The following is a 25,760-nucleotide window of genomic DNA, read 5'->3' as shown; positions in this document are numbered from 1 at the left end:
GATAGCCTGTATAATTTAATCCCCTTTGAGCACTGTCCAAATTCTTCTGGAGAGAAGAGTGAGTGATTGGAAGCGTTTCTGTGTCTGGGCTTTAAAGGACCATACCAAACTTTCTCACTCCGTTTTTTTAATATCCTTTTTTGTTATTGAGATAATTGCCTATTCATGATTGTTATTGATGAAGTCTGATGCCTTCCAAAACCTTGAATACCTCGAAATCACACTAAACGTACCACACTTGCTATTCATTCACAATCACATGCTATTCGTATTCTGATGTTGGTGTTGTCACTTAGATTTCACAATTTAGGTCCATTTGTGACATAATCCATGAGTCTCATATACATGTACTGTATGGTGGAAGTGGCTCAGGAGGTAGAGCGGCCACTTTGGAGTCGGAAGGTCCCCAGTTTGATCCCCGGCTCCCCCTGGGTTAGTGTCGAAATGTCCTGGAGCAAGACACTGAACCCCTAACTGCTCCTGATGAGGAGGTTGATGCCTTGCATGGTTTCCCCTGCCGTCGGTGTGTGAATGTGTGAATGCAATGCACGTTGTAAAGCACTTTGGATAAAGTTAAGTGAGAACACCATCAGAATAGCAGTTTGGTGAAGTTGAGCTATTAGACTGAGCCTGCATGCTTGCTCAGGAGATAAATTGAATCTTGACCCACAGGTCACATTTTTTGTCAGATCCTGTGTCTAAGGTGAGACATGACCTTTGACACGATCTAAATATCTCAATAGAAGAGCAGGGAGACAAAATACCACCCCAATTGTATACGTTATATTGTATTAACATATTACATTTTATTCATTAAAAAAAAGTGACATAGTGCCTCTTTAACACTTTACCTGCCAATCACGAGTATAACCGTTGATGAAAAATACACCCGTTTACTGCCAAAAAAATCCATCCACGAGTATAACCGTTTTTCAAAAAAAAAAAATCACTCCTTGGTTAACTTATTACTTTAAAATCCTGTATCTCGGCTCCTTAAAAAAAAAATATTAAACACTGGCACTGGGGGAAGTAAAATAAAAAAAACCCTCTGGCAGGGAATGTGTTAAGAGTGACACAAGATGACCCACATGTCAAAAAAAGGCTTTTTAAATATAGACCATTGGGTTGAGTGAGTAACACTGGTGAATGATCTTTGATAGGAGATCATGTGTATGCTTATGAGACTATGACTCAGGTAATAATGATGTTCGTCCGTTGGTAGTCGTCGTCTGTGTCATTGGCCAACATTGAGAGCTTACAGTAATACTGTTGGCCCGCGGCACGCAGAGCAACTCGAGCCGGTGCGACAGAGTCACCACAGGGGGCCGGAATGTCACGACAGGTCACCCGTCACAGCTGACAATGGGGAGAATGTTCCCCACACGCCATGCATTAACGTACACACACATGCATGAAGCCACATGCACACTGACACCTCTCTCTCTCTCCTCCTCTCTCTCTGTTAATAACACAGTTACACACATGGGAACATACACACGCTACACACCCTTGGATACTATAAACATCACTTGTTACATTCTACTCTGTTAGCAGGGTACTGGGTATGTTCTACTCTGACACTACAGAGCTTAGAAAAGTGATAGATGGCAGCAGAGATCATCTAGATTTCCCCTTTGCTTTGACAGAACTTCCAAAACCAGCATTGAAGTCTGATGCCTCTCAAAACATTTCGTCACTGTTGGTGAGAACCTTGGATCCATATTTCAACGGTGACACCCAAAAGTAGCGAAAATAATAACTTGACAATCTGAATTTTAAAAAAGGAACAAAAATAACCGGATCTACAAGCTCAAACGTGAAGCGACGCGTTGTGAGCTTGTAGATCTGCTATTTTTAAGTGTTTACAAATATTTAACCATTGGAAAAAAGTTATAGTTTTGAACATGAATACATAAATACATTCACCCGACAGCGAAGATATCGACACTATATGATGCAGTATAAATCAGGTTTATATGGTTAATATATGTGGTTAAAGCGTTATATACTTCGTTGTACGATAGCGTCACATTCGCGACGCGTTGTGAGATTGTAGATCGGCTATTTTCGAAAACAATTTGAAATTATTTTAAACTTTTCACCTGATTTGCCCCAAGTAGGGAAAATAGGTTGAAAGTGATTTATCACCCTGACTTATAGTCTAATACACTGTGATAAGTACTGTATGCATTCCCCAAATTGAGTTACATGAGGTGCTACTGCTTCACAAATTCCTCTAGTTCCTCTGATAAGAACGAAACTCCACCCAAGACGATCAGATACTGTATAAGTGTATATGAACCCACGGCCCCTGGTTTTCTTGCGTTCTCTCTCTGGCCTCTTGGGCCATTCGGGGTGTGCCCTTTCATTTGGTCACGCTGGAAAGAAAAAAAGCTTGCTGCTGTTTGTTTTGTTATCGCTGTTCAAATCACAGCTAGCTAATTCAGGCCTTCCTGTAGTAGCGGCAGCACTTTGGCATGGTTGAACTGTGTTGTGTCAGAGAAACAAAGGGTTGTGGCAGTATAGGAAGTGGCTCTCAAGCCTCCAGTGACCTTAATTATTTTGCAGAAAATCCGGCCACGGTTTTCCTCGTAACGTTTCAAAGATACTCCTGTGTTTACACTAAGAAAGGATGAATATGTAGGTCATTTGTTTCTAGTCTCTGTAAAAATAAAATAAAAATAAATTGAGCTCTGAAAGGTCACATGCAGAAAGCAAGTTGGACTATGTTTTCCCTCTATTGTGTCATTGATGCATAGAGTAGTACATCAATATGATATGAGTATATGTTATTATTTGGTAGTTTGTCAGTTTACATGAGTGCTGTACTTGGAAATAAAACAATAGTACATCAATGTGATGGGAGTTTCTAATAAGCTAAACATGGGATATTCTCTCTCTAAGAGTCTAGAATGGAGGCCAAATGGAGGCTGATCTCGGATCAGATTTCCCAGAGGACCCAGTAGAGTAGCCCATGTGAGGCAGGAAGACATGTGTTCATTCTGGCCACGCTGAGATGTCTGCAGAAGAATCAATACAACTCAGGCAGACATCTGGGATGGAGCCCATCAGCCCGAACAGAACACAGTAGCACCGTAGCCAGACTGGCGCCTCCAGCTGGACTCTCCGTCACACATACCAGGGACAGAAAAAGAAGAGAGAGAGAGAGAGAGAGAGAGAGAGAGAGAGGTGGATTGATTCTTTAAGGATAGGAGGGGAAAAGGAGAGGAAAGGAAAAGGGGCAGATAAAGAAGGTGGAAATGGATGGGGGGGGTGTTCTCACTTAGCATTGATCGTCTTGTACGGGGTTGACATGCAGCAGTGTTGTTTAGATCGAGGGACATGTTGTAAGGTGAGAGGACAAGTCTCGTGTTCATGGTGGACCTGCCTGCTACTTGTCTGAGAGGTTTTTCATGTTTGGTCACAAAACTGCTGTTTCTGCTGATTCAATGACATGATACTGTATCGGACAACATAACGCTTTATACTGAAACAAGCGCACGTACAGTACGCACTCATGTACGCACATACACACACACACACACACACACACACACACACACACACACACACACACACACACACACACACACACACACACACACACACACACACACACACACACACACACACACACACACACACACACACACACACACACACACGCAAACATCACTATATGGACTATACTTCACTTGCCCCCCACATGACATCCCTTGGTGAGGGGAATATTTGCAGTGGTATGCAAGCATACAGTCCAGTTCATCTCTCCCAGGAGGGCTCTGATTCTCCCTCTGAAAGTAGTGCATACGTGCTTAGTCTGTAATATCCAGCGACAGAGGGGAAATGTTTTGAATTTGCATACTACTTAGCTAGCATCCATAATTTATTCATTTTCATGTGTCAATATTGATTGAACTACTGTCAAATTGTTGAGTGTACTGTATTTGGCCCAAGCTAGCAGTAACTGAAAAGGTGTGTGATTAATTAGTGCTTAGTGCATTGAGGCCAACCAAGGGGGATGATTGTCTTATACTACTATTGTTGAGTTGTACATTTAGCTTCCTAAAATAAGTGAATAACATCATTTTGTTTGCTTGGTCTTATCCTCTGATTTAGGTTTTACAGTGGAAGTACAGCCTCTAGTGGATAATTGCCCTCATAACAGCAGACATTGCCATTGAAAATCCAGAAGATAGAAAGTAGGGAAAATACATAATATTGAAATCAAATTCTGAACAAACAGCTTGGAACAGAAATACATGGACAAGTACTTTAAATCAATATACATAACTCTCACAATGTTAAAGGATCGCAGGTGATAATATAGTAGTAGTATCATATTACAAAGCATTTAATTTCACCTTGAATCACACATGGGGCTAACATTATCCCACAATTCAAGCATGTCTCATCTTCTTCAGTAACTGGGCTCCATGTCTAAATAAAGCTCAAATGACCGCATCTCCGGGATGGTCTTGGTCCAGCTCCAGAGTCCTGAAGATGACTTATAAGACCCATGAGTCAGAGCCAGGGGTGTGTGGGATCTCTGGGCCCCTGGAGCCACTGGAACAACACTAACATTAAACTATGCCCTCATTTACTACCCGTCCACAAATAGGACATGAGTGGGAGAGTAGCACGCTCTAGTTTTCACCCTGTTGATTTCATTGAGATGGTGAGGCTGTAGTTCTCGGAATTGGGAGTGAACCAAAGCAGATTTGACAGGACACTTGACTGTTTTGAATAGAAGGGTCCCCCAGGGAACCCGCCCGCTGGTCGTCTTAGGGTTGAACAAGGAGGAGACCACCAGTAGGGGTCGGTCACTGTGCAATGTTAACCCTGCACTTCCATTCCCAGAATTCCGTTGCAGGGATATGGCTGGAAAGGAAGTTCAGCTCCCCCGAGCGGAGCTTTTAAACAGCTGTATGCTGTTTCCCTGTCAACATACTGTAGGAAAGTGTTGCTAGAACGGCTTGTACGTGTCCTTTCAGAATTATACAAACATAACACCAGGGTTTGCGATTGGAAGGAATTGTAGTATTAAATCCAACGGAGAAGTTGCAGTTCATGTTACACGCTCTTGTGCTTTTTGGTTTGTAATCGCTTATAGAATCATTAGACGATGAATGTAACTATTAAATGAAGTCAGAATGACTAATTCTAATATCCAATTACTATTAATTGGATAATTATGCAAGTTAGGTAGGTGTTCTCTGATCAATTTACTGTGTGTGTGTGTGTGTGTGTGTGTGTGTGTGTGTGTGTGTGTGTGTGTGTGTGTGTGTGTGTGTGTGTGTGTGTGTGTGTGTGTGTGTGTGTGTGTGTGTGTGTGTGTGTGTGTGTGTGTGTGTGTGTGTGTGTGTGTGTGTGTTCATGAATCACTTCATGAATCACTTCTCTGGTCCCCTACCTTCAATAATCTTTACGCAAGATTGAAGTGACAAGCTATGATGTGATCGTACACACAGAGTCATGCATCTATCTCAGTGCAGTGGGGAAGCTGGATGTGTGCTGACTACTGTCCTGTGCTCTAAGCTGTTACATTGAGACGGAGATTTGTGCGACTGGGTGACCTCAGGCAAATGGAATGTTTTGTCTGGATGTCCACAGCGGGGCTACCGGTCCGAGCTGGACAGAGGGGCTTCATACACAAGGCCGAGAGACAAGAGAAACAGACTGACATGGATTTTATTGGGGCTAGAGCCTTTGTTGCAGTGTTTAATATAGTCGTTACTCTGTAATCTCTGTTGATCTTGGTCAAACAGTCTTTTCTGCTGTGTGAATTTGCAAACAATTCTTTCTGCGAAACCAAATACGGGAGAATGTTATAACTTTAGCTTTACGAGTGTGTCTCGCTGTTACGTCGGCAGGAATCTAGTCAGAGGAGCAACATGTAATGTCGCAATAAAGCCATCACATAGACACTGAAAAACATCCTCTGAGCATTGCAGAGACTGAAAGAAGATTCTAGACGGCAGGCGTTGACACTTCAGCCTCAGCACTTTGCAGCCTCCCTGGCCGCTAATAAACTCTTGTGCAGATTGACAGGCTCCCGTTATAAGTCTGCACTGGACTTATAAACTGCAGACAAGCACACTGCTCCACCCGAGGCTGGGCTGGCATGACAAAAGCCAAGCCTCTCATAACTCCCATTCCTCCTGGAACCGACATCAGTTACAAAACACTGCTAGTGGTTCAAAGTTCCATTCCTTTAACCTTGGACTTTTAAGCTGTCACCCTGACAGTTTAGAAGTCAAGTTTGACGTTAATGTGTGAAGCTGGTAGAATGTATGAGTAAAGTATGTGTATAGTACTGTATGCTATGAGTAGCTTTACCTACGGCTACAGACCTGTGATATATTTGATATAATGTTAAACCTTTGCATTAAGACAAACAGAAAATAATGTACTGATTGATTGATTAAATTGAACTTTATTAACAAGTCGCAAACAGTTCAGCAAGTACAATTACACAAGCAATGCTAAAAGGATAACACAAAAAAAGCCTTGATGGCTTGTTTCCATTGGGGTCCTACAGTATGTATTCAATTCATTATGAAATGTATACAGTATGTATCATCATATATGACAGTATGCATAATATGCATACTGTCATATATGCCATATATGAAATAGATTGTCAAAAGCTGAAGTCGTCAATGACAAATTAAGAAAATTTATATTCATCATTGATTCAGGTATTATGTGATGATGTAGTAGACCCTCGCTGACTTTTAAGCGTCGACTGTGTCAGTGTTGATAACGTGGAGAAATATTTGCTACACGTTTTTGGATTACATTTAATGTTCCTTCTTACCCTGGCTTTACAGATCACAAAACAAAAGACCATAATACACAGTGATCCATGGGGAAATCTGCTTTAAATCTCTCACTAAACCTCATCCTGGCCTCATCTCAGACATCACTGACTCACAGGTTGTTATTCCATCTGTAAAGAACCACCATGAACCCATTTAGACCTGAGCCTGATTCTAAAAACACCTTCTAAATCCTAACCTAAGTTTTCAGAAAAACTTCTATTTTTGATTCAAATTATTATTATTTATACTCTCCTGATTGGCTGAAATTTTGCAACCCACCTGAAAATGTATTTTCTGTTTATTGAAGCGATGGATAGATGGGGAGACTAACTGAGAGTTACTGAACAAACACTCTATAGCAATGATTACTATCAATTTTGCTTTAATTAAGATTTAACCTTTTAACAAAAAACTTGTTTTAACCAAAAAATATCACTTACCCTACCTTTTAAGCCCTATATAATTTAAACGTGCTGCATAACAAATAGTGAAAATATCAAATAAAATCAAACTTTATTTATTTGGCACATTTAAAACAACCATAGTTGACCAAAGTGCTGTACAAGTTAAATGAGCAAAGCAATACAGCTAAAGCAACACAACACAACACAACACGTCACATCGTGAATTAGGGTGAACCCCAAAAAAACCCACTAGTGAAACATTTTGAAAATGTGCCAAAAATAGGGACGTCAGGGATTAATGTGGTTAAACAGATAACAGTTACATTGTTTGATATTATCGAACATAAATATCAAACATAACAAACAACATGTCAGCTTGTAGGTCGGCTATTTATGATGCGTGACACCATCTCGCAACGGATCATAAATTAGGCTTTTACAACCAGTCTTATGTGTCTCTGACACGCTGCCAAAATTGTGCTGAACTGTGTACGCTGACTGATGTTCCTGGAGAACAATGTGTGAATGTGTAAACTACTGTACAGCACAGCCCTTACTGTGGTATCTCGCTCATGATACTCAAATAACTGGGGTTACGCTTGTAACCTATAGCTTTAGCTGCTTTGTGGCTGTAGCATTGTCATTGTTCACTGTGTTTACAGCACCTTTCAGAAAATATGAGTCAGGTTGATGGAATGGAAGCCATTCAATAGCAGACTGTATAGGTGGGCCAGGCTGGTACCGCAAAATGCATTGTGGGAGTTGTAGGAACACAGAGAATATCCGCAATCGAAAGAATTTTTTTTACTTCCTCAGTCAATATAGGCTATATCCGGATGGCTGTATTGTAAATATTGTTGTTTCAATAGACTAGGATAACCATAAACAATTAACTGAGTTGCACATCAGCAGCGTGAGTGCTTTGAACCAACAACAAACAGAAATCATACCTGCAAGTGAAATAAATGAGTCAAACAGGAGCAGACTGTTGATAAGTATATTTCCTCCTTTCTGTTCTTATCTGTCTAGCCTTAATAAAAGATCTAGGCTAGGATTTCCAGCCATTGACTCTGGGTGTAGTCATCATGGTGGCGTGAGGGATGTCTGGACCAGGCCCTCTGTTTTCCAGCTCATTATCACGTACCAGAGACATTCCCAATGCTCTGACATGTTCAAGAACCAAAACCACAAATCATCCTGAACAAACTACCTGCTCTGTTGTCACGTAGGTTCAACATTTTATAATGTTCCCTGGTGGTATATATTTACCTGCGTGTCTCAGAGAGCAAAAATGTCCTGGCGTTCCAACATACAGTGCCTAATTCACATTGATTACATGCGCTTCAATTACATTTAACTTTAACCACTTAAGCCCTATTTTATACTTTGTTGTACGACAGTGTCGCACAGTGAAAATGGCAGATCTACAACTTTATGTTGAAATGTTTTTGACATTTTGGAACATTTTTGTCTACTGTGTATTTGTCAAAGCGGTTCCGAGTCTAAAAGTAGAGGTTAAATTAACCAGGATTAATCAGGATTTTACAGTGTGCAGCTATTGTTAAAGGAGAATACCGGACAAATTAAGTGTTGACTTTGATGTCTCGTTACTTACCGACCGACGTGAAAAGTGGCGTTCTTTTTTTCCATAGATTCCTGGCAACTCGTGTTGCCAGATTCTGGAAACAAGCAACCAGTGTTAACTCGTTCGCCATTGACGGTGGCCTCGCTGGAAATTTCAACGCATGTTTGACTATCATGAGACTCCACAATGACTAGGAGTAGAGAGAAAAACAACTTTGCCTCGGTTATAATAGACGAATCTCCATGACCCACGCGCTCCCATTCTGACAACGGAGGGGGTTTAAAAAATGACGACACGGGAATCTATGGAAAAAAAGAACGCCACTTTTCACGTCGGTCGGTAAGTAACGAGACATCAAAGTCAACACTTAATTTGTCCGGTATTCTCCTTTAATATCTGATTCAAATATCTTCTGCTTTCTCTTGTACAGTGTAGATCTCCTTAATTCAACCCATCACTTTGACAAACCAGGGCAGGAAGAGAGAAAGAGAGAAAGAGAGAGAGGCACAAGTCCAAAGGGCTAGTGGTGTCAGCCAATTCAAACAGTCAAACACATATGCTCACAGCTGGGGCCATCTGTATGTGTGTAGTGTACAATGTTGGCTGTTAGCTTCTTCTGCTGCTGTGCAAATCGGGTGTAAAGACATTATTCAGAAGGAAGTAGACATGCACGACAACCACAGCTACATCCAAGAGCTGGCTTCATGCTAGCTTGGGCAGCGTACACATGAATAGATGCAGGCTTTTTGAACACAAGGTATTTGCATTTGCTGAATACTTAGAGAATTCTAAGCTTAATTCTTTCGCTTGGGATAAATCATCAAAGGGAACTTATTCATGTGTTACAAATAATTATTTCTATTTTTGTGTTTGTGTAAACTGTGCTTGTCGTGCAGCTTTCAATTATTGAGAAGAGAATGTAAGTGTAAATCTATCTAGCTATCTATCTATTCTTCCATCTTTCCGATCCTTATTTTTGTTTCAGTTTTAGTTAACTATAATAACCTTGGCTAGACTTCCACTTTCCCTGTTGCCAAAAATGTGTCACTCATTTCCTCCAGCCTTCCTTTAGTATTTGTGAGGGGCCTTCCTAGTGTTGAATCAAATGATAGCCTGAATCAAGGCTGTATAGTGTCTATACTGTAGGCCTGCTCAACGCCAGTGGCTGTCATCATATATTCCCTGTCTAGTTCATATCCTTGGCTTTTGACCACCGCTTCTGCTGCTGACGCTGCAACTGATTTCCTTAGTTGATAAGAGATGACCAGAGGTTGTTATGAAATATTCTTACAGCTTGTTATTTTGTCCTCCTTAGCTGGAAGCTGATGTGATATCTCAGATTTGTTACGATAAGTCTATTATAAAAGGGATTCGGTCTGTTGACTTTGGACATTGGTTTTATTTCATCACATCGGACAATTCATGTTATGACATTGAGCTGTTTGTTTTTCAGTAGAGTTTATTTTGGAATAAAACGAGTGAGTTTTTATGATAATAGATTGGATGTCATATAAATTAAAGAGATACCCCCTCCATGTTGGCTGCAGATATAATATGGCTTCATTTATGGCGATGATTCCTGGGCTGGGAACCAACTGGCACCGCGTTAAATGTGAAAACAATCAATAATCAACAACACTGTCCCATTGTATACTCTAACCACTCTGTTATATTGTGTACAGGGGTCTATACCTCCTTTTTTCCCCATCTTTTGGCCAGAAATAGACGATCTACAAGGTCATGTTGTGTTGCAACGCGCTTTGACCTTGCATTTCGACTAATTCCGCTGAATGTTCGCGACCGGAATAGGGTTCCGGAGGGTTCATGTGGTTAAGTTAGTTTTAGCTTTCATTCTTGACTTTTATCTGTCTCGGATGTTTGTGGTCAGTCTGTGCAAGAAGGGGGAACAGTGTCGTATGGAAACAGGCGGGTGGAAAGGGAGGGCCTCGACGATTTGATTTCCCTGCTTCTTAATGTCACATCCTCCCTCTCTTCTCACTTTCTCTTTTCTCTGTCGCTTGTTATTATCTCCAGCTCTCTCCCTCTCTGTGGTCACTTTGTACAGTACTTACATCCTCACATTAAATTATTATTAGGAGACAGGATGTCCAGAGGGGTTAAATCCTGATTGGCTGAAATGCAATTAAGCCGTCTGGCTTTTTGAGTCGCCGATTGGCCGAGTGATGGATACATGTGTCTCTCACCGAGGCATTGCCTCACAATGAAAAGCCCGGCTTTTAGGTGAAACAGGAGAAGGAGGGAGAAGGGGAGGGGATGAGGGAGGAGCTTCCCCACTGTTCAGATTCCTGTACATACACACACACACACACACACACACACACACACACACACACACACACACACACGCACACACGCACACACGCACACACACAGAATGGGTGTGTTTGTGCGCATGCTGTATTAGAGGGGCCAAAACAGAGCAGCCACCCGGCCAGGAGACCTGGAGTAAGAGAGGAGGAAGGTGCACGAGAGAAGCCAGATCAAGCTTAGATATTTCTCAGCTTGTAGTGAGAGATTTAGTAGCCGCACTATCGCAGCCTGAGAGGAGAAAGACATAATACCAAAGCTTGTATCAACCTCACACATCATCACTTCATCTCTCCCGTCTTTACCACCATCATCATCATCATCATCATCACCATCACCACCTCAAGGAGGTCAAAGATTCGGAATGGATGGCTCCAGGTCAATCCAAAAGGAGATTATGTCTCTTAAAGGTATTTGACATGTTGATTACTGTATATTATTGTTAGAATAATAGCTATAGCAGGTGCCTGATGACTTTCTCCAGTGATCCTAGCATAGAAGAACCAGTCAGAGATATGAATAGATGTGTGTAGATGCAGGAAAACAGAGTGTGATCAGGGTCGAGTAGACAAACAAAAACATTTTGTTTTTTATTGTGCTCCGCTCCAGGGAGGCTGCCTGGGAGGGGTGTCCGGCCGTGGCATTGTTTGAACAGCAGTGGATGTTTTGCCTGAACGGCCCCCGGCTCAGACCCTTTAAACCGAACGCTATTGTGTGATATTTGTACATATAGATCTTGAGTCCTCGTCGGAGAGGGAGGAAGAGAAATAGACGTGGAAGGAAGCAGAATCGGACAGGGCAGAGCAGAGTGGAACGGGCTCCTCTGTACATACGGGCTCGTATGCGTTTGGCTGTGCGCTACTGTACCTTTGCACTGTTTACATAAGAAAGTGTGTCAGTGCGGCTGTCATAGCCCAGCCAGTGCACACAGGAAAACACAGCTGGTAGAATGCATGTACATGTAGGCATTGGTGTCAGTGGTGCTCTGACAGACCTCAGATTTCCCATGCAAACCCACCAGGCAAATGTGAACCAGCGTCTTGGCTTACCTAAACTTAGTAGTCCTCCTACCTTACTTAATGCAATGGACGGAGTGGAATTTCTGATCGTCGAAGGGACTTATCAGGTTTATCTCTCTAAAACCAGTTTCTGGCTCGTGCTGCGCACAGCGCAGCATTTTCTGTTGTCACGTTACAATGAATGACAAGCCGGCTCACTAATCTCGAGAATGTGGAGAATTTGATTTCCCTTGTAGACTCCTCTGCATGACTTTCTTTGACGGTGTGGTCTTGTAGGGGCCGAGCTGTCTAGAAGAGGGCACATAGCTTAGAGGGTCTGTGTGTGTGTGTGTGTGTGTGTGTGTGTGTGACTGTCTGGCTAATCTCACAAATAACTGGACCGATCAGCTCCAAATGTTTTGTGCACGCTGCCAAGTAGTCCAAGGCCGTAATCCCTGAAAATGTTTCAATTATCGTGAATAATTTGTGTGCGAATATCTTTCACATTTTGTGAATTCATAATCTCAGATCCACCGTTCCGTCATCACTCCTCCATATTGGGGCAAGATTGACGTACAGTTTATTAATATGACATAATCCACGGGGAAACTATGCCGCTATTAGACCCCGTCTTGTTTTTAGAATGATGAGGAGATGAGGATGACGCTAGTTAAAATGTCATCACTTTGTCGTAAGTGTCAGTGTACCAATAGCTTCACTAGCATTCCTGTGGTTATGCAGCCCTGGTGGCAAACATACAGACATAAGCCATACAGACTTAAGCAGATCTAGTAGATTTGTCTATTTTCGACCTAAGAGTATAAATCACACAATATTGTACAGTACTGAGAGTTGTGCAAGGAGGCAAACAAACGGAGAAATGCAAGTGTGACCTGATGATGGGTGCAGTTCACACTGACCATACCAGCTCAGTGGACTTGTAGTTAGAGTGTCCGGCATGAGATTGGGAGGTCAGGGCGGCGGTTCAATCCCCGGTCGAGTCATACCAAAATGGTAACCAATGGTTCCCTGCTACTTGTACACACATCATGCTGCCTCACACTTCCGAAACAGGAGATAGGCTCCTGAACTATGGGCTAAATGGCTTGGTTCCCAAGGCTACTTACTTACTCTCACATGCACTGACCCTGAGGGACGAGCTGATTTATTATGAGAGGGAAGGTCTTCAGGCTGCAGTTGAAAGAAGTTAGAGGTGGTCTCCAAGATTTACTGTGGATAAATTATCCGGCACAGGATCCCTCACCTCATCGTACACACACACACGCACGCATGCACACGCGCGCGCAGATTGCTGCCCCAAGTCGATACTCATCTCACATAGCATGCACAGAGCCAGAATCAGTCTTTCTGCACTATAAATGAGATTGTACAGTACTTCACTCTTAACGCTATCGTACAATGAGGGACAAATGTTTCTCGTAAGTGCCCTGCCGTGACGTGACGTCAGACCCAAGTCTCACTCTCAAAAACATCACGGCTCTCTGAGACAGTGTTTGTGTGAGTGTTCACACAGACACACTAATAGCAACACTTTTATTGCATCTCACTGCTGTGCAACATTTGAACAAGGACCGCGATGACTTATTGGAAGCAGGCGATAGCTCGTCTGTGATGCCTGTCCATCACAAACTAACTGCAGCGTCAGGGCGCTGGGAAGGCACTGTGGTACTCTCTTTAAGTGCTGGCATGGATTGCGTGTGTATTCAACAAGCAATTTACCGTGACAGAGGCGATTATCCATACATGATTTGTTCAGTGTATACAGTATACTGTACTTCACAACGGTCCCATAATCAAGCTTCCTTGCGTAAAGTAACATGACCTAATATTTCAGGTGAGTGCAGCCAGAGGATGTGTTTGCCTGATTGATGAGCTTGATTGATGTGTGATTAATCCAATCTCAGGAACATCCAAATAGAACGGAACAGTGGCAACGGTAGCATAAGAAGGTCATATATCAGTCATTGATTCTCTCTTCCTCTTTCACTCTCTCTCTCTGGCTCTCGCTCTTTCTCTCTTGCTCTCACTCTCTCTCGTCCCATCCCTTCCAGTCTCTGTATCTCAGCTTATGATCAATTTCAGTCTGGGCTGGGGCCATATAAAATCGGTGATGCCTTGCACTGCTCTGCCTTATGATGGATAGCCACTGACACCTACTGTACTGTGGGATATTGTGTACTACTATCCCGATAGAATGCTATTACATCCTGTTGTAATCCTGCACTAGTGTATGACAGATGCAGCAAAGTGTAGAGGGGAGATACTGTAAATGTACATAGTAAAATCTTGAGTGTTCATGTATCTCTTGAGAGTGTACATGGACCTGGTTGTACAGTCTCAGATTTAAATTAACGCAGGATTTTCCTGTGTACACATTTCTACATTTACACATGTACCTCCATTCAATAATATGTGGGATCTTGACATATGGGATTCTCCACTGAAGGTGGATCTCCCAAGTGAATGTTGATGACAAAAATAGTTTAGAATCAGAATCAACGTTATTGTCACATCAAAGTTGATTTTGATTCTACACATGTGTATAGGAATGTCATAATTCCCAATATGTAACCATTGCGTTTACTTTGTCAGAATTACAGATCAACCTACTGTAGAACTTTGAATACAAATTTAAACCATTAAACGCAACAGTGTTGCAGTTCATTACAGTTACATGTAACATATGATATCATACAGTTCAATAACTTGCTTCCTGTTTTAGTGATTATGGGTAGATAATTGGCAAGAGTGTTGCCATGGATTAACTCTATTTTCTGTTTCATCATAGTCCATTAAGTCCTGACGTTAGTCCATTAGTCCTCTATTCTATTAGATACACACACACACACACATACACTAAAAAAATTGTTGTGTTTTTATTAGTTTCAGTATCTGTAAGGGGAGGGCAAGATTTAATAAGTTCAGAATAGATATTGTGTAATACAAAACATCACTTGGCGAAGTTGATCGACTCACAGCCATGTACTGCAGACGTCCCAGTCTCAATAACCAGATGCTCAACAATATGTCTTGTGATTGTTGTGTTTACAAATCTGACTAAATTGACAAAGACTAAAACTAAAGACATTTTCTGTTTATTCAGTTTTAGGGCACGCATGCACGTGCATACGCGCAGAGACTCACGCACGCACGCACGCACGCACGCACGCACGCACGCACGCACGCACAGAGTAAAAAAGTCAAGCATGTTATCTAAAAAGGAAACACTCATAAATGTGCAGGAAGCACACAATCACGTGTGCATTCCACACCATAGGTACAATAAGTGAAAGGAAGTCTGCTTCAAACTTGAACTTAATGCTTGCAAAAAAACTGCAAAATAAACACTGCAATGTACATTCTGTTCACTTCATATTTTCTGCAATAAAAAAAGTTCCATCATTTCAATACAGTTTGACTGAACTGTTGCTCACTTCTCTCATTCAGAATCTAAATTATTTAACCACTTTCAACCTGGCATACAGTAGCTGTGTTGGCCATATCATTATCTAGGCAAAATATTTTGAAAAAGTTCAAAAATAGCAGATCTACAAGCTTGCGGTGTGATGCATTGTGAGCTTGTAGATCTGCTGTTTTAGCAATTTTTTAAGTAGGGCTGAAGTGGTTAAAAACACGCCTCTCCTTTCCTTAGTCCTTATTCAGCACAATACATTGCCTGTAGGTAGTCTTGGCACATTCACTGAACCACACACACTGACTCACGTGTATACAGAGTACAGCACACACACAGCACGTATGCATGTGTGTGTGTGTGTGTGTGTGTGTGTACTGTACCCTGGCGTGCACGTGCACATGCACATGCACACATTACAGTAATTACAGAGGGAATTCCCTGGCCTGTCTGGGAGTGTTGCTCAGGGAGTTAACTGCACGCAGAACCCTGCTTGTCTTGCTGCCGTCATTTCCCCGTTCCCCGTCAGTGTTGACAAAGGAATCAGTCACTAGAGCGAGCAGAGGAGGTCCCTGCTCTAGCTCCGTTTCCGACCTGTAGACTTTATGCGTAGCCCTCATTTCCCTCTGTCACAGTGTGCTGCACCCCTGTTTCCTGTCCAGGACACAGTGGCATGGAAGGCTAAACCTCCAGCGCCGTGGCTAAAGGTGGAGGTGTGGCAGAGCAGCGCTGCTTGAAGAGCATAAGATGAATGTCTCCGCTGGACAAGGGGGGATTCCCCTTTGAGCGGTAGATGTTTGGTTTCCAATGATGTTTGAGACCTGCATTTGAATCCAGGTGGTTACAGAGGCATAGTTATTGTTGTTTGTTTTTAAAGCCCTAAACGGGCTGGCTCCTCTGTACATACAGTAGCTTAAACTCCTACATTGTCACACCCCAGCCAGAGCTCTGAAGTCGGCTGACCAGCTGCTTCCGGAAGTGTCTAGAACCAGGCAAACCACCCCCCCCCCAAACCCCCCCCCCCCCCCCCCCCAGAGATGACCAAGCCTTTGCGGCGGCTGCCCCTAGTTTCGCCCTTCCACATTCCTTCTGCCCAGTCCCTAGAGTTTTTAAAATCTTTATTCACCACTCACATTTTCTCCCTGGCCTTCGATTCTAGTTGAGCATGCAACCCTGGGCATTGCTGTGTACTGCTGTTGTAAACCCTTCTTTTTTGTATTTCATTTGCCTAATATTTTGTTTGTTTGTCTTTTCTTGTTTGTGAATGTTTTCTCTCTTTTATTGACCTGTACAGCACTTTGGTAGACCATGGTTAAACAACCTTTATAAATAAAAGTTCAGTTGACTTGAGTAGTGTTACTGAGCAGAAATAATGAATGAGTAGCAAACACACTCACTGAGAACTTTTTTTTTGTTTTTAGCTGTATTAGAAGTATGAACAGCTGTATTTTAGGCCCAGTTCAATGTGTTTGCTCAGTGATTCGTGCCAGTGTGGGGCAATGCCAGTCTAACTCCTCTCTCCTCTCTGGCCCATTGCTCCCTCACAGAATCATGGCCCAGTTTCTTCAGGGTTGCATGACAAAGACGCTGTGGCCTAGCTTATGGTTTTCTTGGCTTCTGCAGGCCTGTGTTAACCTCAAAACCAAAATGACCGTCTTCTGAATTAATCTGGTTCTGTGTACAGCCAGGTCACACAATTGCTCCCTTGCCTATTTTGGACTTAATATCGTATCTTTTGAAATACTTTAAAAAAAAAAATGCGATACACATGCTAATCTGTTTCAGAGGTTATTCTGTCACAAACGCCTCAACAGATGTTGTGCCAAAATACGAGCATTTCAAGTTCTTAGTAATCCCTCTTTGATGCATACAGTAGTGTTGCTGGCCCATGATCCCAGTGCATTCATGTGAACGTAGAGCAGGGCCAATAACAAACTGGACGGTCACATTATCAGCAGTTAGCTGATTACAGGGTAGCACTGTTTGAGTCCAGGATGGTTTTTGACCTCCTTTTGCTGCCAAACATTTTGAGGCGCCACAGTCGCGGGATAATGATGCATGGATAGGCCTACTCATTTGACAACACAGTGAGAAGCTGTGTGTCTTGTGTGTGTGTTTACTTTGCTCAACGGACTTGTGTGTGTGTGTGTGTGTGTGTGTGTGTGTGTGTGTGTGTGTGTGTGTACTTTTATTACTATACTTGTGAGGGCTAAATGTCCCCACAACTAGAGTAGAATTTGAGAAATAGACATGTGAGGACACTTTTCCTGGTGTTAGGCTTAAGCTCCTTACACACTGGGGGCGATTTTTTCATGCGAATAATAAGTTTAAAAAAAAAACCATATAAAGTCAATGCAAGCTTCCACGGAGCGAAAAAGCTAAGCGAAAAAGCGTCTTTTAATTATTCGGAACAAGTCTGAATTTTGCGTATATTCGCATAATCGCCGGTGTGTAATGATCTTAACAATTAGGTAAAGATTCCGGTTGGGGTTAGGTTTAGCATTAGGCATTTCCAGGTCATGTTTAGGATTAGAGTTGTACCTAATTTATACTTAGTTGCAGTGTCATACACTGAAAATAGCCAATCTACAAACTCACAACACATCATGCTGTGAGTGTGATGTGTGAGCTTATAGATTGGCTATTTTCAGTGCATGACACCGGTGCGCAACTAAGTACAACTCAGGCTTAAGGGTTACGTTTTTATATCCGAACAACTATAGTAATACCAACGTGTGTATGTGTTTATTTAACTAAGAACATTTACCCACAAGGCTTAAATTAACACTATGGGTTGTACTAGTGTGTACAGTACAGTACTGTGTGTGTGTGTGTGTGTGTGTGTGTGTGTGTGTGTGTGTGTGTGTGTGTGTGTGTGTGTACGTGTACGACTGCCATGTACGTGATCTTGTGAGAATAGTATTCTATCACTGCAGCGCTACTTTCCAGCTGGTCATCCGTCACCCGTTGTCCGGCTCCCTGACTCATTAGGCACACACTGAGATGTGAGGGCAGCAAGTTCAGGTTGGCATATCAGTCAGGAGACTGTACTGGGTGAGGAGGAGAGAAAAAAGAGTGCAATGACCCTCGGTGAGGAGGAGAGAAAAAAGAGTGCAATGACCCTCGAAAGAGCCCACTGCTGAACTCTCAGTGATATACAAAGAGCCTTCACAAGATAGAGCCCCACTAGCAGCGGGGCTCGAAAGGTCTTTTCACACAGGGAGCAATTGACATGCCTAGTAATTCATATGAGAGGCTAGTGGGCAGGTAGGAGGCATGGGCAATCACACACGCATAGTGACAAGCAGGCGCGATCCAGTGGAACCAAACGGTCTTGTTTGTGCTCATCTCACGCACGCACATGCCCGCCTGCTGCCAAAGTTGAAATCTGTTTAACTTTTTTATTTACTTGAGGAATAGACAGAATCTATACACAATAGACCATGTAGTTGCTCGATCTTTTATCAATTTAAACAAAGTGCTAGTTTTAAACTTTGTTTTTCACTATACAGAAGTCTTTTTTCTGTCAGATTTCTGTCAATCTCAAGCGTGCCACACCCACTAAGTGCATCTGTGACATCATGCCCACAGGCGTCAAGCGTTGAGTGGAGCAAGCGTGAGGCTCATTGCATGTGTAAACGTTGCGGTCTTGTTTAAATAAATATATCCTCTTCACTTTTACAGTCTCCTTCACCTCCTGGACTTGTGTAATCAGTCACTTAAAGCTGTCCACCTCCTACGCTGTGTATCTGTCAGAGGTGTGTTTCTTCTAGACTAAGTGCTGTAATATCAGACTCGTATCTCACTTTTGAAATTCTGGTCACAAGATTGAAGAAACGAAGACAACAAAGACAGGAAGGAAAGGCAGCAGGAGTCTAGTCTTTTTTTTATTTTTTGAAGACTCAGGAAATTGAAGTTGCTTTATAGAATCTGTTGATATTAGATGAAAGACCAGTCTGTTATTTGCCCCGTCATAGGCTACTGTGCAGCAATGCCCCCTTGTGCGTGTTTGAAGTTGATATGTTTGCTTGTTCAGTATTGAGCCTGGTTAAGGTGAAACAATGTCCTACTGCGTGAGAATCCTGTAACCAAGTAAACATTAAATTCATAGCCACAGTGTGTCCGACCACAAAGGATTTGTCTCTGTACAGTTAGCTATATACCAATACGATTGTGAAATATGTTAGTATAATAACATGAGAGAGTATGCAATGTTCAAGTCAAGGAATATAACGAGACCCAGATGAAATAGAACTGCAGCAATTTATTTCCAATTTCCTACAGCTTGGCAAAACTTTGACTTAGTTTGAACCATGTCAGAATTAGGCCTTTCATTATTGTTTATGAGCCCGTGGGTTTTTCCGTTTCTCCCACAATCAGCATACAATCTACGGGAAAACCAAACTAATGTTTATATTTCCTCATGGGTGGTAGAGTCTCAGTAGACCAATGTCAGACGGATGCTGGTTGTTACTTGTACAGGAAGTGACTCACTCACCAGGCAACAGAAGTGACTTTGCTATCCCTGTTTTGGAGATGACAGGCTGGATGAAAGGACAAATAGGAAAAAAGAAAGAAAGCAGAAAAAAAAGTTGCTTGCTTTTATTGTCAGCTATTTTTTCCATTTCCCTTTCAATGTCCAATCTGTGACAGTCAGGCTGTTGGCTTTTTAAGACCAGTTTATAAGCCAGACGGATGAGCAGACAGACCAAATCAGTCCGTTTTCTACCCGGCTGTCAGTGGTGGGAAAGGAATGAATCACCGACTTCCAGTCCTATCAGAAGCAATCAAAAAAGTGTTTGATCTGTGTGTGTGTGTGTGGGGGGGGGGCTCTAACATGTACCGTTATAGCGATCTCTGAGTCGTAGTAGACACTAATGGCCAGCAGGCTTCAGTGTGGTCTACTTGAGAAGACGGTTGCAGCTAGAACAATGGTTGGGTCGACTTTTGCTGTTACAAAGGGCATGAATCTTCCATCCACCACTTCCACTTGTTTTCTGCATATGGGAATTCCATCAAATTCCTTGGCCATGATCCAAATTGAGATGCTTGTGTGTCTGATTGTGTGCCTGCTGGAATCCCAGTTTCAGTACGATGGCCTTGAATGAACCATTCACCATTTCCTTAACCAAACAATATCATATTATTCTGAGAACTAGCATTCTGCCACTGTGTTTTGAACCTGCTTTTCAACAGATTATCCCCATATGGGCTTTGGACATGCGTGCTTGCGGTTTCATGGCCATGTCCATATAACCACTTAAAAAGTTCTTACATAATCCATGACATTCCTGTGACAGGGAGGTTATCCCTGCATCCCTGTTAGGAAATGCATCATAGGGTAGTTTCCCTTCTCTGTTGTCGAGCTATTTACAGTGATAGACAGTGGGGCCCCTGGGAAAGACCTCACAGCAGAGATAAGCATGTCCTCCTACAGCTGTGGCTTCAGTTAATGTCCCTCTGATGGATAAAGATTGCAAAGAGGAAGTACAGGTGAAGTGCTACAGTACCTGAGCACACTTCACTTCACTTCCTCATATTGTAGTAAAAAGTGCATGTTGTGAGTGCGGGTGTATCTGCACGAGTGAGTGTGGAATGAATATTTTTGTGGCTTTGCATGATTTATGGATGAATTTAAAATCTTTATCCTCACTCAAAATCCTGTATTGTATTGTCACTAGCTAACATTTGATGAACATTAAGATGCTCATGAGTCATGATAATAATAGGCATTTATATATGATAATTAATTCAGCAGTGAAATTGTACAGAGCATCGTAGTCTCTCTTCGTGGTGCATTGGGGATTTTCCCCAAGGAACATGATGACTCAGAACTCAGAAGCTGAACTTTTGGCTTTCAGAATAGGATTAGCGTGCTGATCAGCCTCAAAGAGGGTTTTAGGGAACCCAGAAAGTGTCCTTCATCTCAGGACTTCAGACTTCAATGTACGAGATAATAAAAAACTACTGGTAATGGCTCTGCAAACATGTACTATAAACGAGTACTCATCAAACTAAATTTAAAATAGCAGACTTTTATTTGCATTTTATTTTGTTTGACATCTTGACTCTCACTCACTCACTCTTATAGTATTGTTATGAATATTTTCGCTAAGTTACTGTCTTTACACAGTTCATTATTTCATAACGAAAAAACATCACATGGATGCACCTGGGACGTATCATCAGTGTTGTAGCCTGGGGTCATAGGATGTTTCGGGTCTCGCAACATACACCCTTGCCCAGGTGACCCAGCCAGGGTTGATCAAGCCCCGACTTACGTCCCATGTAGCTACCCACGGTCAGCTAGGGAAAGACCGGGCCACTCAATCCGCTTATCCGGAACTACTCTGCCGGGACTGGGGGAGAGGAGAGGCTCTGGCACGTGGAGGGGCTAGGCTCTGTGGATGGCCTCCTGGCCGGGCTCCTCCTCCGTCTCACCAGGTCCAGGACCTGAGCGTTGCACCAGACTCCCCCGCTCCAAACATTTCATTCTGGTGTGATGGTGTCTTGGCCGTGGTGGTACTGCAGGCTCCCCTTGCGGCTTGCTTGAATGGCCCTCCTAAAGGCCTCACCGTGGATTTGTTGGGCTTCTTCCTCACGGAAGACACAGACTGGGGCGCCAACCCAAACTGCTCCCGGATGCCGTCTACATTCCGGCTGTCACCCGTCTCTCCGGTGGTCACCAATCTATTCCTGGTTGTCACATCTAGCTGACATACTGTATACTGTACCATTGGTTCTCAAAGTGGGGTCCGGGGGGGGGTACCAGGGGTCCCCCAAAAAATAGCGTCACAATCATTTTAACCACTTTAACCATATTTTATACTTTGGCTATTCAAAAATAGCAGATCGGCGCGAGTTTGCAGATCTGCCATCTGACGGTCCCTCGCAAACTGTTTTTGAGATGGGGGGTCCGCGATTAAATACATATCAATTTGAGGGTCCTTGACATAAAAAGGTTTGAGAACCACTGCTGTACATACTGCCATGTCTCTGACATAAAAGTGTCAAATATTGGGATAAGACTACTCATATTTTCATAAATTAAATAATCTCGGTCACGGCTCACTATCGAGACGTACAGCTTGAACATCACTCTCAAACAGTGGATGCCCCCACCTCCCAAGAGATTGGATCAAATATTAGAGAACATTTGGTTCCCTTATCCCAAGTAATAAGAGCCAGAAGGAGAATGGAAAATATTTCCACTTCTGTTCCAAAAGCATGTGTGATTTAGTGTTTTCATCTTTCATATTCAGCCAAACACTTGCTCACCAAATTCCTATTTGCCATTTATTGGTGGTGACTTAAAACTGGGCTAAAACTTAAAGGTAAATCATCTGTTCCTCTGGGTTTGATGGAGGCATTTTGTAGTTACAGTATAATGTGTGTGCTGGAATGTCAGAGTACATGTAAATAATTAACCCCAGCCACCATCCCCTTCAGCTCAACACCTGCTCAGTACTCCGACTTGATACTACACCACCCTTTGCAACTGACCCTCTAGAGACGGTTCACTGTACCCACCTGCACTGGTTTCAAAATGAAACCCTAGTTGGAGACTGAATTCAATCAGATAATTGAGTTTGGTTGCGTACATCTATATCACACTCCTACCTCTCTGACAATGGCAGATGATGTCGACACCAAATGTGTCCTGAGGCCTAAATAACACAATATTCCTCCATCTTTGTTTGTGACCCTGACAGAGAACCACACAACCCACTCTCAGGTCCCGACATGCTGTACTGTGAGAAACACAAGTCTACATTGTGCGTCTATTCTAAAGCCTGAGTAGGCCTACCCACTACCCACTGGTTCCTCCCCCTCAGCTGACTTAGCACAAAGCCAGGTCTACAGTACAAGCCCATGTGGCTCTGTGCCAATGCACTTAAATGCTGCAACCCCCTGGCACCATGGGCCTGTGGGGAGAATGTCACCCCTGGGTCTCTTTCATCTTTCAATGTCATTTGCCTGACTCATTCTCTCCCTGTGTGCTTGCGTGTTGATAATCTCTATCTCTTTCTATATATTCATGTATCCATATTAATAACTTTTTTTTAAAACGATATCTCCATACGTATCTTAGGAATTTAAACTGTAGATTCAGCATGGAATTCTTTTCCCCTGGGGGGGGGGGCTATCACTCCTGCTGAAAACAGCTAGCGATGTGCCATGTATTCCATCTTCTTGTTCTGCTTTACTGACACAAAATGAAAACGTATGAATCTCCATTATCCCACAGCCAGCTATGTGCAGGCATTTAAGAGTTGGACGGGGTTATGCTTTCTCTTCGTTCCATTTGTCTATTAGCAGAATAACTGGAGAACGGGTGGATGGATTTTCGTGAAACTTGATCAGTGGGCTGCCCCGAAGAGATGATCATTATTTAAGGTCAAGGACGCAATTAAGGTCATGGTCAAAATTGAGAACGGATGGGAGATTTTCATGGAACATAGTGCCCAGAAGAGATCCCTTTTGGGTTGTAAAGTCAGTGGGCAAGGTCATATAATTGGCAGAGATAGATTTCCAAGGAGTGTTCATTCAAATGAAATGGTCCATCAGGTAACTGGACAGAACGTTGCCACGTTTATAACAGACAAAACAGATACATGGCTCTAGATTTCACTCATTTGATCAAATTATTTTCTCAAAAATGAGTCTAATTTTCCTACCCTGTTAACTACATAAAATTATTATTATTGAATTAATGTTAAAGCTTCCTTCACTCTCTCTCCTCTGCATTTTAGAACATTTTAGAACGAGCCTAAATGGAGGGTGGGTGGAGAAGTCAAGTCGAGCAGGAAAGTCCTTCATTAGTTCATAGTTGGCAAGAAAAACGCATTCAAATGAAAACTGTCATACTGTCATATTTTATTCATTTTCTAAAGAATGACTCAACTTCCAGTTTAGCAGAACAGAGCAGATATTAGATCACAAATAAGAGGGAAGTGGGCCATTATGATATACAGTACAGTACTGTATCAAGTGTCCAGCTCAAGTCGACCTGCATAGTCTTGTTTTATACACATGCATTTGTGCAATAGCTACTGCTGTGTTGGTTTCATATTTTAGTACCTTTTTAGAAGAACACTAGACACTTAACATATTCCTTTTTTGGGCAGACCGGGTTGTCTCTGTTTTGTGTTTTCTTGTATTATTTCACTTATATCCAGCTATTCCCTTTGAAGTTCGTGCTCTTGTTTGCTTTTGTTGCGGATCTGAAACTTTAGCTCTCTGTCAAACACTTGAGCACCACTACACACTCACACACACACACACACACACACACACACACACACACACACACACACACACACACACACACACACACACACACACACACACACACACACACACACACACACAACACAGAGGTTTTATTATAGAGGGCGGCTCTGACCTGTGAAGGAGGGGTAGACTCCCATTCTGTTGATCTGCACAGCGTGACGTGTATGAAAAGAGAGGGAGAAAGAGACCACAGACTGTGAAAGAAAGTTAAAGGTCCAGAGAGGGAGAGAGAGAGAAAGGTAAAATCGCGAAGAAGAACAGTCTCTGCCGTTGCAGTTCCAAAGGTCTGTCGCTGTTGGGCATGGACTCGTACTACTCGAGCAAAGGTAAGCTGAACCAGTGTGTGAAAGGAACAACGCTGGGGCTGAGAGGAGAGAACAGAGACAGGAGAAAGCAAAGGTGCAGTGTAACAGGTGGAGAGCGTGCGAGAGAGAGAGAGAGGGGGGAGGCTTGGCTGTGGGCGGGGGTGTATAGTAGACCATAGCGCAAACAACACATGCACATCAGGTGTCAATGTTACTGTATGGCGAACCGTAACCACTTGAACCCTATATACTGAGTTGACAGGAATCCCCCAGGGGTCTATACCAGGCTTTTTCCACTCTAAATATTTTCAGAGAATGTTTGCTAGGGTTCAAGTGGTTAAGAATCCTGAAATATATTCTCTCATTTTATCAATCATATTTGTGTGCGTGTGTGTCATATTCTCTCACTTTATCAATCGTGTGTGTGTGTGTGTGTGTGTGTGTGTGTGTGTGTGTGTGTGTGTGTGTGTGTGTGTGTGTGTGTGTGTGTGTGTGTGTGTGTGTGTGTGTGTGTGTGTGTGTGTGTGTGTGTGTGTGTGTGTGTGTGTGTGTGTGTGGTGTGCATGAGTGATCTATGAAGATTCAAAGT

At 42.7% G+C, this 25,760-nt stretch overlaps 1 protein-coding gene across 6 annotated transcripts in view; it reads left to right on the top strand.

Annotated features, from left to right (window-relative positions):
- plecb (plectin b) overlaps positions 1-25,760 on the top strand; it is a 144,309-nt gene that overhangs the window by 10,049 nt on the left and 108,500 nt on the right. For 2 of the 6 annotated variants that reach the window (XM_080426581.1, XM_080426580.1), the window contains exon 1: positions 11,368-11,551. The exons of 2 other annotated variants lie outside the window; for them this stretch is intronic. In XM_080426581.1, the coding sequence (XP_080282707.1) occupies positions 11,506-11,551 (46 nt within the window). In that variant the 5' untranslated portion in view covers positions 11,368-11,505. Of the gene's footprint in view, positions 1-11,367; positions 11,552-25,152; positions 25,193-25,760 lie in introns of those variants that run through there. 2 more of the 6 variants (XM_080426584.1, XM_080426582.1) reach the window with 1 other exon arrangement.

Source organism: Gymnoscopelus braueri (genome assembly GCF_963280865.1).
Source record: "Gymnoscopelus braueri genome assembly, chromosome: 4".
Lineage (NCBI taxonomy): Eukaryota > Metazoa > Chordata > Actinopteri > Myctophiformes > Myctophidae > Gymnoscopelus > Gymnoscopelus braueri.
This window is presented reverse-complemented; position numbering and strand designations above follow the sequence as displayed.